A 12,140-nucleotide genomic window follows, 5' to 3' on the forward strand; every position below is an offset into this window, starting at 1 on the left:
CTGTATGATAGCACTACATAAGCACGCAGGGCGAATTGAAATGCTTATTGGTTAATTGGGTAGTGTCTTCAGTAAAGTTGTTCATTAGTTCAAAGGCTTTGAATTGCTGCTTTAGTTGGTTTCATATTTTCCAGTAGAAGGCGCTAGTTGACATTCAAATTAAAAACTTATGTATCTCCGGATGCAGATCAAATAGCTGGCTGATGTTTTCAGTAAAGTTACTGGATATGTCAAGAGTAATCATTAACATACCCGATTAGTATGGAATAGTGTCCCTAGGTGAAGCTAATGAGCATCAAATGTTTCAAACCCATATGTCTCAAGATTCTTAAATCAATCTTGAAAACTACTCCTATCTGTCTCGCCTATGTTGGTTACCGGCTGCCAGGTTCCCACTATTGCAATGCCAGAACTGAAGCTAACTCCATCCTCCCACTATAGCAATGTGCAGTACATGAGTATGGCTAGAACTCAAAAGGACGAGACGGATACTGTTCGGTTAGATTGATGTGGCGACTTTGAAAGAGGCAAATGTGGATTGATGAAAGAGTGGGTTGCTCATGGAAAATGGTATAGAATGTCCAAAGAATGAAACTGCAGAATTGATCAAGTTTAAAGAATCATACGATTTGCATATCTTAGAAAATATAACAACGCCTGTAAAATTTACAACATTTTTATTCTTTCTGTACTTCAACAGCCGATTCTACTTAAAAATCATTCTTAGGTCTATGAAAACTTACACTAACTAAACTGTAAAGGTGGATATACATCGCGCGTGCCTATTTATGTTGTACCGATTAATGTTTGTCATTGGCGATAAAAAAATGCCGTCATTTGACTCCTCCAACTGAAATACTGCTGCTGCTGCTGCTACTGTTGTAGTTGACCCTCGAAACAACTGTCGCTGACACCCACAAGTTGAGCCGCATCTGCGAGCGGTTCAAAATCTATCACAAAAAATAGATGACCCATCCATCCATCCATCTAAAGCTCCCCAAGAGCTAGGGCACTTTAGGACCGCTTGTTGAGCTTCTCGAACTTGCTCTTGTAGATGCCCTCCGGGTCGTACTTGTCCAGCAGTTTCTTCCACTCGGCCGGTTTCTTCGATTCCAGATGGCTGATCACCTTGCGGGAGTTGGTTCGCTGCTTTTCGCTGCACTTTTCGCAGTTGGTGCGCAGGGCGTCGGGGAGGGTTTCTGTTGCGGGGGAGGTGGGAAAGAAGAAAATTGGGAAAATGGTTAGTGGCAGTTGATTGTGGTGTGAAATTGCGCTTTAAGAAAGGGGTTATTTTTGTCACTTTCATCGTTCATAATGAGATTCTCATTCCTTCTTCTTATTGGCATTACGTCTCCACTGGGACAAAGCCTGCTTCGCAGCTTAGTGTACTTATGAGCACTTTCACAGTTATTAACTGGGAGCTTTCTATGCCAAAGTTGCCATTTTCGCATTCGTATATCGTGTGGCAGGTACGATGATAATCTATGCCCAATAAAGTAAAGAAAATTTCCATTACGAAAAGATCCTGGATCAACCGGGAATCGAACTCAGACACCTTCAGCATGGCTTTGCTTTGTAGCCGTGGATTCTAACCACTCGGCTAAGGAAGACCCCGACATTCTCATTCATGTAAAAAGTGAAGTCTGAATCCATAGAAAGGTACTATTTATTATAGGAGGAGCGTTGATACCTTGCTGTATATAGACACATGCAAAAATGTTCAATGGACAAGAAATCTTTAAGTTCATAATAAAGTGTCCAAAAATCCCCGTATTTGAAATATTTAGGGATTTCCCGTTTCTCTGGATTTAAGTTCTGACATCCCGAGAATCCCGAGATTCTCGAAATGAACTTCAAATTTGATGAAAACCATTATATTTTGAGGCAAAACAATGACTTTCTTTATGTCTCAAGCTTTATCAATACAACAGAAAAGCATCATGAAAAAGAATGAATACTTATTTTTCATAATAGTAGGAAATAGTTCAAAAATTATTTTGTTTGTCAACTAGACAAAATAGTAGTTTAGGCAAAAAATTAAAGATCATTCTTTTTTTCTTTTCAATTTTTACCGCACGAGTCGTACATTTATACAACGAGGCTTGTTGAGTTGGATTATTACGATGAGTGCTTAGGAAATCGAGTTCTACAACGAGTTGCTTACAACATTTTTTGCAATTTCGTAGAAGACCATTTAAGGGTATCAGAAACCATATCGGGTTGCATTCACCGTTATATAGCAAATTTTGAAAATGGTTGTTTAATGATTCATTACGCAACTCAGAACAGCCCAACTAACATTCACTCATTTAACAAACACCATTATGGCAGTTTTATCCAGCATCATGTTTTATAACATTTTAATAATTTCCATGGCCAACCTTTGTTAAAGCATTGTTCACACAAATTTGGAGAAACTTTAAAGCATGTCGGTGAATACCAACTTTATTTTTCAGCTTTAAAAACGTTTTACAAGCATTTAGTTCAGCTTTTATACGGCTGGTCTAAAAATAATTAAAGACTAATAAAAACAAAAAAATATTTTTCTAGGCACTTTATAAATGTAGTGTGCACTATTATTATGATATTATAACAATCTTATTTAAAAATCGCCTGTATACTGGATTCGAACTCGAGACCTTCCAATCGTTAGCGGTATGCCTTGCCATCTGCGCCATCCTAGAATTGATGTTTATACCGTCCAGTGCAAAATATAAACTTCTCATAGCTGAATATTGACCATGTTCGAGCTTCTATTCGACAACGTCTAATCAACACATGGTACGCTAATCTACAACTGAACAAGCATATTATTCAGCTGCTGTTTAGTGCTGATCCAAGCTGAGTTCAGTCGGCTATTTTTAGCGCACAGTGAGAAAATTTATGTCGATGTGTGTCAAAATAATGTTTATTTACACAAAGTAAAAACAGTCTGAAATGATCAATCTAATTCCATAATAAGCTTTAGTTTGTTCAAAAATGATTAATTAACTCAAATAATTTTATAAATTATAGTTTGATAATTTTTTTATTTGTATTTTTCATAAACTTATTACATATGCATTGAAGTAAAAGTTCTCTGTATGAATATATTTGAATCATTTGAAGGGTTAGTCCTCAGAACCCACCTGAATAGAAAAATATTCGAATATCTTGATGCGATTTTTATTTTTGGAAATGGCCAAGTAAATCATTTTTCTTAGAGCGCAGTATTTATTCAGTTTTGAAGAAAGGTCATTTCAAATCTAGCTGGCTATAGAAATTTATTAAATCAATTCTGTCAAAGAAATTTCTATTTTTCTTGTACGGAAAAACATCCCGAGCAGGCGAAAAAAACTTAGCAACAGAAAATATAATATGGATAGCTAAAAGTGGTATTAACTTGATAGATATATGATATAAAATATCTGGAAATGATATCTAAAATAAACAACTAGAACAAAATTGGCATGTCATATTTAGATTCTGCAAGATTTTACCAATAGCTGCGAGCTATTCATTAGATCTGCGTACATCAAAGTTTTCTTAGGTTTAGAAGTTCCAGGAACAAAATTTTGATATTGTCTTCAGATATTTTATCTCTTATGTCAATCAAGTCAATTTCACGCTTTGTTTGTCAGTACTTTGCTCCTACTCGGAGTACTTAGCTTAAATGTTTATTTTTGTTTTTCACAATAATTCTGCTTTTCTGGAGACTGACCATGTTTATTTTCTGAACAGCTATTTCAAAAGTTTTAAGAAAGCATAATTTATGAGCTTTGAAATGCATTCGGAACTCAACACGAATTTCGGATATTTTGTCCATTTTATGAAACTTAGCTATAGTGTGATCGCTTTTACAAGGCTTATTTATTGCTGAACAATGTGTTTTGATTAACGTCATTTTGGCCTCTATTGGATCAACTGTTCTTATAATATACTGAAGCTGAATTAGGATTTTATAAGATACTTATTCAGCTCTTATTCATGTTGATGTTAAACATGTGGGAATAGCTGAAGTGCGACGCAAGTAAAACGTTAGTTCGTCTTCTGAATATCCTTTTATACATATACATTTGTTTAGTGGAATATTGGCTTTTTAATTGGGGGAAACATGTCTTGTTCAGCTCATTTGTAGAACAATCTTGACTAGTCGAATGAGAATCTTTGGAAACGTTTAATAAGTGGCGATTCAACTTTTGTTCATTCTAATGCATAACGTTGAACCGGTTGAACATTGATCTAAGTTTGTGTTAAAAAAGCACCTTCTCAGCTCTTTATAGAGCAAATTTTTTATTCAGCTGCCATTACCATTATTGAACAATAATTAAACATGCATGCTTGTTTGTGGCTCTGAATTGTTAGTTGGGAGTTGCGTAAAGTAAAAGCGTTGCTTGATATTAATTATGCAACTGATTTCAGTTACGTTATGACTATTATCACACTGCATAATTCAGTGTAGGAATGTAGGCCGTTTTTGGCGTGATGAAAAACAGCCTATTAGGATGAAAAATTGAAAAACGGTTATTGTGTTTTTATCTATTTCTTTCCAACATGATTAGCCTAAACCGAGAAAACGAATCTGAAATTACATCTTAAAACCTGTTGATAATTTTCAATAAATACTTTTTGCATGATCGATGCAATCAATGGACATTTAAACGTTTCTTTTGTTCTTCAATGTTTTGATGAATTTGATCACGATTATTTTAAACAAATTATTTATTTATTAAGACTCTAATGTTTACTAGATGTTCATTTGTATAATGAAGAATTGAAAAACAGCAAATCCCGTTATTGAACAAGGTAAGCTTTGATTTTTGTTAAGGTTCTTTATCAGAATGAAAAACTCGTATATATTGAAAATTACTTCCATTTTATGTATTATTTGAAAACCATTGTATTATTAAAATTTACTTCTATTTTACCAGTATTATTTGTTTCTGGAAAATCCTGGGAATTCCTGAGACAAACTTAAATGTTTGTTTCGAATCTCGGGACAATGGAAATGGTCTGGAAATGCAAATGGAAATGGAATGCCATCTGGCCGAAAAAGTATGTTCGCCGATTTTTGTTTTCTCTTATAGACGTTTTAACCACAAGGGTCATTCAAACTTTGGCCGAATTGCGAACTATAAATTATTCAGATCACTACAACGCTATGTGTAGATGTATAAGTGTGATCCAATGACTGATCAACCATTTATTAAGTATGTAAATTTTCATGATTTTACCCGGACATGTACACAGTGCTCCAAAAGAAATATAAAATAAACTTGTGAATTTGCGAAGAAGATGCGAATTCCGCACATCGTATCGAGACGCTTAGTTAAGGGCTTGTTAGTTTTAGGATTACCAACAGTGTACTTGTACTAAAGTTCATTTTCAGTTATTTCACCAGGTTTTGTTTGCTTCTTTTAACCCTCCAGCGCCCAAAAGTGAACTGTTATAGATAAAAAAATAATTCCAATGGGAGGTGAAATGTTATGTTAAATCTTGTTTTTTGATGAACCGGTTCACTTTTGAACCGGTAAAATCAATTATTTTTATTTCAGGAGATAACCGCTGAAGTTTGCTGCTATAATTTGGTAGCATTTAAATCGTAAACTCAAATGTGTATTTTTTGAATCGGTTCATTCTGCCGATTCACTTTTGAACCGGTTCAAAAATTTATTTTTATTCCAGGATATATTCTGTGAAGTTAACTGTTAACATTTGATAAAAGATTAATTCTACAAATGTAATGTGTAACTTATTGTACCGGTTCATTTTTGAACCGGTAAAATATTTTATTTATATTCCAGAAGATAACCAGAAAAATTGCTGTTTTATTTTGATGGAAGTTACGTTGTTCGATCGAAATGTGTCATATTTTGATCCAGTCCATTTTACCGATTCACTTTTGAGCCAGCATATAAGGAAACTTATGCAGTTAGTGATTCTTCTTCAGTTGAACGTATTTTTATAATAATGAGAATCAACATGTAATGTTATATCTTGTTATTTGATGAGCCGGTCCATTATACATATCGATTTAATTGAAATTGTAATTTCGATGTTTGGTGAAATATTATGCTGAATCTTGAGTTTTGATAAACCGCTTCGGTTTACCGGTTCACTTTCGAACCGATAAAATCAATAATTTTTATTTCACAAGATAACCGTTTAAGTTCGCTGCTGTAATTTGTAACTGTTTGAACCGATTCATTTCACAGATGCACTTGTGAATCGGTAAAATCATTTATTTTCATTTCATAAAATAACCCGTGAAGTTTACTGTTATCAATTGATAGCAGATTATTCGTACAAATGAAATGTGTTGTTTTTGAACATTCAAAACATTTGAACATTGAAAAACTTGTGCAATTAGTAATAAGTATAAGTTTTATCGTACAACTGAAATGTGTAACTTTTTGAACCGGTATTTTTTTTTTTCAGAAGATAACCCGTAAAATTTACTGTTGTCATTGGATAGCAAATTGATCATACAACTGTAATGTTGTACACTTTTGCTCCTGTACATTTTTAATTTTTAATTTTTTAAATACTCAATAAAGTTTGCTGTTTTATTATGATTGAAGTTTGTAACTTATATGTAACTTTTTGAACTGGTTTTTACGCTTTTGAACCGGTAAAATCATTCATTTCTCATTTCAGAAGATTTCTTTTAGAATTTAAGTGGTAATGTATACTGGCATTTATGATGGAAATTTAGTCGTGCAACTGAAATGTGTACCTTTTTGATTGGTTCATTTTACCGATTCACTTTAGATGCAGTAAAATCATTCTTATTTCAGAAGATGACCGCTAAAGTTTGCTGTTAAAATTTGAAAGCAGTTGAGTCGTACAACTGTAATTTGTAACTTTTTGAACCGGTTCATTTTACCAATTTACTTTTGAACCAGTAAAATAACGATATCGGCATATAAGAGAAGTTGTGCAGATTGTGATTCTACTTCGGTTGAACGTATTTTTATAATAGTAAAAATCGTAGTGTAATAACATCTTGTTATTAGATGAACTGGTTTATTATTCATGCCGATTTACTCTTGAATTGGTATTTTCTTCTGTTTGCTAATAGAAATGTTTGTACGATTGGAATGCGTATTGAAATGCGTTACTGATTTGCTTATGAAAACTTCGGACGCCCTAGATCAAGTTTAAAGCTTATACGGATGTTCCGGATCATCAGGTGGAGTATCCGATGGCCACACAAGCTTATAAATGAGTTTCAATAATGGCGTTATCTATAAGTCATGAAAACAAATGGATTAGAAAAAAATGCGACGCTCTAGATCAATATTGATGGAATGGCCATTATACGGATGTTCCGGATCTCCCAGAAGGCCAAACTGTTGCCATGTAGGTCCAACATTAGACCATGATAGTATTTTGATCATTATTTAACGAATCTAGATAAATACAGTTTATTTGAAGTGAACTTGGGACTCTGAGATGCTTCCCAAAACAGATTCTGGGTACAATAATAAAGACCGAGGTGGCCATTTCTGATTTTTCTCGACATCTTACATCTTACATCGCTTCTTACAGTTACTTTCTGAATATTATTGCAATCCATTGTCATGTGATGTGAATAGACGAAAATATGTCAGAGATGAAAAAATCGGAAAATAAGGAACATACTGTGTCCAAAAAATTTATACCTCAAATATATTTGAAGCACATCTGAAAACAATGCAAACCACGTTTGTTTTGAAATAAAATAAATGTGGACCACTTTAAGCTAAAATCAAACTAGATAGGTATACCTTTCATTCCCAATTGATTTCACGGAAATCAAAAAAGAATTTTTGACAAGCAAAACAAAACATGTGTCACCTAGAGGTGAGACTGGGCGTTGGGGGGTTAAACATAGGCTATTATTTTGAATGTTACTGTTCTTATTACTATTAGCTAACATTCTCTTGTTTTTAGCCTGCTTTTAATTATTGGTAGTTATACTGATGTGAAGATTATTTTTAATGAATTTACTTCTATTGTCAGAGGTGATGTTTTGTCATTGATAAAGTGGCCTTCTTTAGGAATCATCTTTCCTATCAAATGAAGTTCAGAATCCATTGTTAATATACATACTATAGTAAACTGCTTCTATTAATATTCGGTCAAACGACATTCTACCAAATGTCATTCGACCAATTGGCTTTTTTGGTAAATGGCATTTGGCCAAATGGATGTCGGCCGAATTACCCGGTCACTATATTTGAACTCGTTGTATTGAAATCTGTTTTCATAATTCTCTTTAGATAAAATATTTTGAATAAATAAGAGTTCTTGGTTTACAAAAATACACATTTTCAAGTAAATTCTACTTTATGGTATAACAACAGTGATATATTGATATAGAGCGTAGTTTAACGAACAAGTTATTAACCCGTATAGGCCTGAGTGAAAACAAAAATTCTAAAACCCTCACCGCTCAGCGAATTCTTAATGGATTAAAATGATTTTTTGTCAGTGTACTGGCACACATATCTAGTTCCTAGAAGTGGACAGAGGAATGCTGAAATATTCATGTGGTCGGAGTTATTCCGGTGGATCACTGGGTCAGGTCGGGTAAGAAGGGTACTGTGCGTTTGTGCCCCTGGAGGTAGGCAAATTTCAAGTCATAGATAATTTCCGGAATCGATTATAATGTGGCCACTACATGACAGAATTTTAAGAAAATTGCATCAGTGTTAACCTTTTCAGATACGATTCAATTGGATAACTATGAGTTTTGCCTTTGATTTATCCTACAAATGACCTTTATCGGGTCCCGGGACGCCTCAAACTTACGATAAAGTATTTGTATCTGAACATCTGTGCCAAGCTCAAGGAAACGCATTTCAGTGCACAATTATGTTTGATTTCTACTTTTCGAGAATTGAAACGGTTTAGTATCCAATAAATTTATAGCCGGATCTTCCTAGCATTACGTCCGACTGGCCATATCCGGTATATTTTAAACGGTCCAAAACTCTTCATTTATAATGTTGAATATCAGATCTCAATGATTTTTTTCAAATTAAAATGATTGTCATTGCAAATAAATAAGGGTAACTTGGCATGTCCCAAAAAATAGCCCTTTTTTACCCGACTTGACCCAGTGACCCACCAGAATAACTCCGGCCACAGAAATATTTCCGAGTTCCTCTGGCCACTTCTAGAAACTACATATGTGAGCCAGTGAACTGACAAAAAATCATTTGAATCCGTTAAGAATTCTCTGAGCGGTGAGGGTTTCAGTATTTTTGCTTTCACTCAGGCCTATATGGGTTAATTAAGGTTTTGGGTTATTTGGACGTACGCTATTAAGCTTTTTGACCGAAAGGGTTGTTTGGACGAATGCCATTTGGCCGATTAGCCGGTTCGTCAGAGAATGACACTAATTTAAAACTTTAGATAGCATTTTCGAAACAAGATGTGAAGCTAGGCTTATTTGGGGAGGGGGGGTCACTGTGAGTTCTCTGGGAGAACGACATCTTTGCCTAAGATAACATAATATCCGGCTACTTTATGCTAATAATTCCAAAATCTCTCAAAAAAGTTTCATAGTAAAACAGTTGAAAATTCCAAACATTTTACAGAAATAAAAAAAAATGCAAAACCAACTACTTCATTCTGAGAACTGCTAGGAAAGTTATTAAAAACTCATTGGAGAAATTCATGAAAAAGGGGGAAATTTCTAGAGGAAATCCTCTAGCTGATGAAACTCCCTGACAAATAATTACTGAACCTCTGTATTAATCTGTGCATAAACATGTGGAGCTTTGAGAAAGTTTTGAAAGATTTTCTAGATTTGCATCAAGATAGTGACCAAATCTCTTAAAAGTGACCGACTACCAGCCTTGCAACAGCTCTTGAATATACCTTCTATAATTAACCTTCCTATGGTGTGCAAAAAAAGTTACGTTTATATAACTTAATATTAATATAATTAAATATAAATGTTTTTTTACTCAAAATTGTCGTCAAGGCCTATATTTTAATAGGTCGCATGATATGATTTTATCAAATTAATGAATTCGACACTTTCCCAGGACCCCTCAGGAAACCCAATGATCTGCTATGGGAGACCATGTGGACAATGTTGCCATACTCAAATAGCAACGTCTTGGATCAATTTGTTAAAAAATTCTGCAAATTTTTATGTACACCGAAAACATAAATTGACCACTACTCCGGATGCCCTGGGAATCAGAAATCAGTAGCGCCCTGATCAACTATCCAGTTGATTAGACACCATTTTCAATGCATTTTAGACAAAATACTATGTTTCACAATTCACAACAAATGCATTTTGCTCTTACAAATGCTCTTGCAAAAATGACCAAACCTTGATCCCTTTGGCACCGATTCTGAGCGGCTAAGTCCAGCCAAACCAAGATTTTCAGCAAGATTTTACCGTGCAATGATTTTATTCAAGTATTAAATTCATGTACATCACAATTTCCATGTAAATAATGTACAAAATAAATAATTTTCCATTGAGGTGAACGTGAATCGAAGCCAAACCTACAATCTTCGAGGGCACAAGTCTAGTAAACCAGACAGACATTTGAGTTCAAAGCATCGATTGGTCACCACCAGCGAGTGACTTTCAAACAAGTTTTCAGCTCGAATGGCAATCTGGTTCACTAGATTAGTGATCTTGAAAATATGAAGTTTTGTGGACCGAAACAATAATTTTCTTAAAAACTGTATGTGTCTCTTATCCATTGCGAATGGTCATATGGTAATTATTACCAGCTTTTTGCAAATAGCAGCAACCGTTTCGAACCCATTTGAATTCTTATGATCCAGTTCACAATTTGCATATTCATATCCCGTAATGTAAACTAATCAAATTTTCGTTTCCCGGAGTTCCCCACACAAAAACATACCTCAATAGCAATTTAAACTTTTCATCATTACGAACAAGCAGAAGCATATTTTTCCATAAATCAACCCCATGCTGTTTCCCCGTTAAAGGGAAGCGCCCAACCGATGAGGTTGTAAATAAAATAAACAACGTTCCACTGCTCTAGGCTAAAATATTATTGGATGGGATTTTTCCTGGAGAGCGGCGCGAAAAAAACGATTATATCAAATTTATGAATGGAAACTGGAATTTGCCAATAACGCTAGAATGCTTCGGAACAATTGTCTGGGGTAACAATGAATGAATTATGCTTTTAAAACTTGAAAAAATCGACCAGTGTTTCCTGAAGTGAGTTAAACCACCTATTGGATACTAATGCTGCTATTATGTAGTGATCATTGTCTGTGTGTTTCGTTAGCTAGTATGATGGATCAAAACAAAAAAAAATAATAGTTTATTGTAGAATTTTGATTTTTGTCATTAAATAAATATTTTTAAGTTATAAATTTTAAAAGAAAGAAAAGCCTATTATGAGTGATAGTTAAATAAAATCTTTCTTGTTAGACCACCCGCAGTTGCTAATCCGTAATGTGTACTGTAAGTACCGGTGTAACAAACAATAACGACGCCGGTTTCGTCCGAATGCAGGTCAATTTGGGGATGAGAGGAATATGTTGTCGTGTTACTTGCTTCATGGAAGCCTTGGAGTCATCTGCAATTCCACAGGGAAATACTGGGGGTTTGAATATGGGAGCATGTTGCTTAAGGGATTAGTTTTGGTGAATTATAAAGATATTATTTGAAATGAACACGTGAGAATGAGCATAGATGACTTTCGCTTGCCCCAAAGGAGCATGCAACAGAATCAACAGATCAAACACTCGAATCATAATGTTTGATTAATAGAAATACTTTAGCTGGATAGACACTGATAGTGGAAGAAGAAGAATAATAATAAAATGTTGGTCCCAAGACGACAGATTCAGTTGAAATAGAAAATAAATTACTAAAATGAGTATTCCATTCAAGGTACGGAAAACGAATCCGCTGCTCCCTAGCACAAAGCCATCCATCATCTCAATATCAACAGTTGAGTTATATTGACTCCACTTGTATAAAGTCAGTCTCCCTAGTTAGGAGAATGAATAAACAGTCTACGGTCGCGAACGCAAAAAAAAAACGGAAAAATTCTGCATGGAAAAACTTCACTGAAAAGGAAACCCAAGCAACGATATCCTTTGAATGGAAAAATAAAAAAGGGTGAAAGCGATGTTTGCAACAGAGTTGTTTTTTGATTGCT

The 12,140-nt window shown here is 34.5% G+C and overlaps 1 protein-coding gene across 1 annotated transcript in view; it reads right to left on the reverse strand.

Annotated features, from left to right (window-relative positions):
• Positions 1 to 660: 660 nt before the first annotated feature.
• LOC5573133 (ejaculatory bulb-specific protein 3) overlaps positions 661 to 12,140 on the reverse strand; it is a 45,963-nt gene continuing 34,483 nt past the window's right edge. The window contains exon 3 of the mRNA XM_001660699.2: positions 661 to 1,199. Within this exon, the coding sequence (XP_001660749.1) occupies positions 1,015 to 1,199 (185 nt within the window). The 3' untranslated portion in view covers positions 661 to 1,014. The remainder of the gene's footprint in view (positions 1,200 to 12,140) is intronic.

Source organism: Aedes aegypti, chromosome 2, assembly GCF_002204515.2.
Source record: "Aedes aegypti strain LVP_AGWG chromosome 2, AaegL5.0 Primary Assembly, whole genome shotgun sequence".
NCBI lineage: Eukaryota > Metazoa > Arthropoda > Insecta > Diptera > Culicidae > Aedes > Aedes aegypti.